Source organism: Musca autumnalis, unplaced genomic scaffold (genome assembly GCF_047663935.1).
Source record: "Musca autumnalis isolate F117 unplaced genomic scaffold, ASM4766393v1 scaffold_1, whole genome shotgun sequence".
In the NCBI taxonomy this organism is placed as follows: domain Eukaryota; kingdom Metazoa; phylum Arthropoda; class Insecta; order Diptera; family Muscidae; genus Musca; species Musca autumnalis.
The window spans coordinates 278,622,386-278,628,385 of NW_027411644.1; the positions used below are offsets into that span (position 1 = coordinate 278,622,386).

At 41.9% G+C, this 6,000-nt stretch overlaps 1 protein-coding gene across 1 annotated transcript in view; it reads left to right on the forward strand.

Moving 5' to 3' along the window:
* LOC141389570 (dynein beta chain, ciliary-like) overlaps positions 1–4,475 on the forward strand; it is a 230,674-nt gene extending 226,199 nt beyond the window's left edge. The window contains exons 19-20 of the mRNA XM_073961276.1: positions 3,051–3,317; positions 3,429–4,475. Coding sequence (XP_073817377.1) covers positions 3,051–3,317; positions 3,429–3,602 — 441 coding nt within the window. The 3' untranslated portion in view covers positions 3,603–4,475. The remainder of the gene's footprint in view (positions 1–3,050; positions 3,318–3,428) is intronic.
* The last annotated feature ends 1,525 nt before the right edge of the window (positions 4,476–6,000 follow it).

The following is a 6,000-nucleotide window of genomic DNA, read 5'->3' on the forward strand; positions in this document are numbered from 1 at the left end:
GTATACTGTTTGCATGTAGTGGGCAATGCTTTGCCATTGCGCTGAAATATTATCGGAACGAGGAGTGCTTTGATTAAGCAATTGGGCTAGTTGAGTGGAATATGCTGTGGCTATCTGTTGTGATTGCAGCATACAGATGTCGAGATGTTTAAATCTGGTGCTGCTAACTACCATGTTTTTTGCCGCTGCGAAGTCTATCAGCCTGAAACCATTGTCAGATGTTTCATTGTGGAGACTGAATATTCCGACTGTTGGGCCAAAGATATTTTCTTTTCCAATTTTGACATTAAAATCACCTAGAATAATTTTAATGTCAATGGCAGGACAACGGTCATATGTTTCTTCTAAGCGCTCGTAAAATATATCTTTGGTCTGTTCGTCCTTGTCTTGACTTAACCATCGTGTCACCTGGTCTGACAAATGACGTCACCTGGCAACCCGTAATTTCTCTTAGATCAGACCATATACGCATAATAGTCTCCGTCAGCAGACCGCCCGATTTCATCGCCTTTGAACAACGCTCGTTTGTTAATTGTGGGAATCTAATTGGCCAAGTTTCAGATGTTCGGGTAGCAGAACGGATGTTCCGAGATATCATCACTGCTGCTGCCGCTCGCCATATACCTGCTGGTCGAATATCCGAAGTAAGACCAAACTTCCCAGCAGAGGCGACGGATCAGCAAATGAGAGTGATGAGTTTCATCGAGCCAACCCCAGTGACCCCAGAGTCAGGGAGCTGACACTGCAAGTTAACAAGCTGGTTGGCGAGCATAAGCGGAACAAGTGCTTAAATCATCTGAAGAGTTACAACATTGGAGGAGGCATATGCGAATAGTGGGCAACGGTTAAGTCACTCTCGAATCCTAGAAATAAGGAAGGCAGGACCTCAGTCACGTTTGGCGACTGATCCGAAGGGGTGCACAAGTTATTTCAGTCGAAAGTTTGTCGAGCACCTCGGGAGTGTCAGGGCGAAGAGAAGAGTAGAGTGAAACAGGGAGTTCCCAAGGTGGGGTAATATCTCCGGAACTGTTTAACCTCTAACTAGCCTGTATTTCGCCCATTCCCCCCTAGACAGCATTGAGATCGTAACGTATGCGGATGATCGTACGAACTTGGCGTCACGTATCTTTCCTGATGTCATTTATGAAAGGCTGAACTTCTATTTGGCCAATACCATCACCTATTTCCACGCGAGCAATATGGAAATATCCGCCACTAAATGTACGGCAGAGGTAAGAACAGAAATGAATATCATGGTCGATGGTAACAGAATTCCGACCACAAACTACCCCAAAATTCTAGGGGTCACATTCGAGAGTATGTTCATGTCATCCGCGCATGCCACTGCTATCTGCGACTACACTTTTTTCAGATGTAATTCGAGAATTTATTTATTTCATTTGTAATTCTAGAATTCCATTTGTAATTCGAATTAATTCATTTGTAATTCGAATTATTCCATTTGAAATTTGAATTATTCCATTTGTAATTCGAATTATTCCATTTATAATTTGAATTATTCCATTTGTAATTCGAATTATTCCATTTGTAATTCGAATTATTCCATTGAAATTCGAATTATTCCATTTGTAATTCGAATTATACCCTTTTGCAATTCTAATGATTCCATCTGTAATTTCAAATAAAATAATGCAAATTACAAATGGAATAATTCGAATTACAAATGAAATGTTACGAATTACAACTAAAATGTTTCGAATTACATCTGAAAAAGGTGTAGCTTAGATGTAGAAGTGGGGTGCAAAAAAAGAAACCCTGTTGATCACATATAACGCGATAGGTCGGTCTGTGGTATGCTATGCGGCGCTAGTATGGTCTGCAAATATAAGTGCAACGCGATGGAAAAATATTCAAAATGCCGCCCTGAGAACTGCGACAGGCTACCTCCTCATGTCTGCAGTGGAGGATTTTCCGGTATAGCAACACAATGACATGCTTTCGTTGCAGTACATGCTCGGGTGTTACCGTGAAAGCTATCCCAATCATCATATGGTGGAGGGCATGTCAGGAGGGATCTTCATGATATAGGAAGAGCGGCCTAATGTTACAAGAGTGAACACCTAGATCAAAAAGCCTATCAATCGTCTGAATTCCTATAGGGCAAGGATCGATGTCACCGTGGAAAACATCTACCCAGCATGCGGCACAACCCCGCACGAGACACTGCACTTGTTCAACTACCCTGCCAAACCTTCTTAACTAACTCTAGTAGATCTGTGGTTACACCACATCGAAGCAGCCACATTCCCAGAACTGAAGATAGGCCCAGATCGAGATTAAGCAGGAAATGAACGTATAAACGCAGTCAAGTTCCAATAAAAACCGAAATTAAATAAACTTTTAGATCTGATTAAAAATTTGTATAACGTCGTTATTAACTCCCAGCGATTTCTTATCCTTCAACTACATTTTACATCAATATTTCATTTCGATACAAATAAAATATTTCATGTGAAATTTCCTCTCGAAATATATATCGTTTATAAAAATGCATAACCTCAACATTCATTAAATCCCGCTTTTTATTTTATTTCCCTCCATTTAAAATGAAACGCCATTCATAATCCTACAATTATTTCATAAAGTTTTCCATTAATCTTTTGTACCCTCGAAACAACATTCAAATGAACAGATTAAAAAGAGCACAGACCTTAAACCCCCTCAAATGCAGCATTCAACTATCTCTTGCAATCGTTGTCCAACCCGACCCCATTTTGGCAATTTGTAATCTGCAGCGTTTACCACGAAATTCCTGTAAAATTTAACCAATGTTCGTTCATTCATTTCACTTCATTTAATCTTACGCCGCTTGCTTGTGTGCCGGAAAATGGCTTTACTTTCAATATTTCATATTTATGTTTAATGATTTTTACTCTGTTTTCTTGTTGTTTTTTTTTTTTCGGTGCTACTCTTTGGTGCCTTTCTTTTGCATAACTTTTTTTTGGGACCAAACACAAAAAATAATTCTTCTTGCATTCGCTCGTTCACATCGGAACTCCACACCAAAAAAAATCCATCGACATCGAAAGTCATTGCATCTTGTGATGGGTGGTGCCCCTGCCGGGCCGGCTGGTACTGGAAAAACGGAAACCACAAAAGATTTGGGACGTGCACTGGGCGTTATGGTTTATGTATTCAATTGTTCCGAACAAATGGACTACAAATCCTGTGGTAATATATACAAAGGTCTGGCACAGACAGGAGCATGGGGTTGCTTTGATGAGTTCAATCGCATTTCCGTGGAGGTACTCTCCGTGGTGGCAGTGCAAGTAAAGACCATACAAGCGGCAATAAAGGTTGGTTGGCTTAAGTAAAACACTCACTGACACACATGCACACATATGTACCACACCACAAGAATATGTTGTTGTTGTTCCATTTTTTCCTGTTTTGTGGTTCACTTTCAGATGCACAAATCTCAATTTGTATTCATGGGTGAGACAATAGCATTGGTGCCATCGGTGGGCATATTTATTACCATGAATCCCGGCTACGCAGGACGCACTGAGTTACCTGAAAATTTAAAGTCATTGTTTCGTCCCTGTGGCCATGATTGTGCCCGATTTTGCTTTAATTTGTGAAATAATGCTAATGGCAGAGGGTTTTCAGGATGCCCGTCTACTGGCCAGGAAATTCATTACCCTCTACACCCTGTGCAAGGAATTATTGTCGAAACAGGATCACTATGATTGGGGTTTGAGAGCCATTAAATCAGTTCTCGTTGTAGCCGGCACCTTGAAACGTGACGATCATAGCCGCCCCGAAGACCAGGTGTTAATGCGTGCCTTAAGAGATTTCAATATACCCAAAATTGTCACCGAAGATATTTCCATATTTATGGGTCTGATTGGTGACCTCTTTCCAGCATTGGATGTGCCACGCAAAAGGGTATTTGACTTTGAAAAAATCATACGTCGTGCTGTCAACGATATCAAACTGCAACCCGAAGAGGGATTTCTCATGAAAGTGGTCCAGCTGCAAGAGTTGCTTGATGTAAGACATTCGGTTTTTATTGTTGGCAATGCTGGAACGGGGAAGACACAAATCTGGCAAACTCTGCGTGAAACATATCGCCTGCAGAAACGAAAGCCGGTTTGCAGTATTCTCAATCCCAAAGCTTTGACAAATGATGAATTGTTCGGGGTGGTAAATGCCACCACACGTGAATGGAAGGACGGTCTGTTTTCATCCATTATGCGGGAACAAGCCAACCTCAATAATGATCATCCTAAATGGATTGTCCTGGATGGTGATATCGATCCCATGTGGATTGAAAGTCTCAACACTCTTATGGATGATAATAAAATTTTAACTTTGGCAAATAATGAACGCATCGCATTGAAGAAAGAGATGCGTTTAATATTCGAAGTGGGCCACTTGAAGGCTGCAACACCGGCTACTGTTTCGAGAGCTGGGATTTTATATATTAACCCCTTGGATTTAGGATGGTCACCGTAAGTATTTTTATAACCTCGGCAATGGTAAGTTTATTGTTCCCGTTTGTACCGCATGGTAAAAATGAATTGCGACCCTATAACATACACAGTTCTAAGCCACTCAAGCCATGTCCATCCGACCGCCTATGCGAGAGTGAGTGAGGCGAACCTCTTGTAATTACTTCTGCATCCAAACGAATTAAGATAGGATTTTTTTTTGGTGATGGGGTACAACTTCGGTATTCCTTAGAAATAAGAGGTCGCAAGCTCATTTGCATTTATAGGAGTCTGTAAGGAGGGCTTATACTTCCATAGGAGACGTTCAAATGGTATTTTACTTTTATAGAAGGCTGACTTTTGCTTCCTCAGAAGACATTCTGAAGTTACCCTACTTCCATAAAAGAGCTTTTGCTTCCACTGAAGACTTTAAGAGATGTTTCCATAGGAGGCCTTCAGATGTTCATTTTCTTCTATAAAATGACTCTGATAGACTTAGTAGCGGCAAAAATGTAGACATCTGGACATAAACAAGGCAACGTGGTTATCAGTAGATCAAAAACAGGAAACAAAAATGATAATTCGGCTTAAGATCCATATTGTAGCAAATGTACCCTCCACGTTTAACAATTTAATTATGGACCAGAGAGACATGGAGTTTGCTGGACAGATAGATAGCTCCACCAGATTAAAGGAGACTCTCATATTTGGCATCCCATATCCATCGTGTCACCTGCTCTGACGTATGACGTGATTTGGGAACCCGTAATGTCCATTATCTCGGACCACCCAGCCTCATCTCCATTAAAGTTGTGCCAATTGAACTATATTGAACGACCTAGTTCATTATCTAGTGACCCGTACATTGATGTATGAGGGTAGCAGTCAGGTGTGGAACTGCTGAGATAGAGTTGCTGAACGTATACATCCCGCCGAGAAATTGCTGTATATGGATTACGAGCCCGACATTAGCCCGATTTTAGAAGGTCATAATCGTCTGGTCCTGGAGGACTTTAATGCACATCATGAGATGTGGCATTCGGCCCTCGGAAACGACCAGAAGGGTGCAGCGCTGGCAGAGCAGATTGATAGCTCTACGTTTTGCCTGGTCAATGAGGACGCACCTACCAGAATTAGAGGAAAGTGTCACAGTTCGCCAGATATAACCATCGTGTCACCTGGCCTGACAAATGACGTTACCTGGCAACCCGTCATTTCCCTTGGATCATACCATCTCCCCATAATTGACTCTATTAGCAGACCACCCGATTTCATCACCTCTAAACGCCGCACATTCGTCAATCATAAGAATGCTGCTTGGCCGAGTTTCATAGAGTTCACCAATCACCGTTTCAGAGAACTGCCCAATCCTTCTGATGTTCGAGTAGCGGGAAAGGACGTTCCGAGACATCATCACTGCTGCAGCCGCTCGCCATATCCCTGCTGGTCGAATACCCGAAGTAAGACCAAACTTCCCAGCGAAGGCGACGGGATTAGCAAATGAGCGTGATGAGCTTCGTTGAGCCAAACCCCATTGACCCCAGAG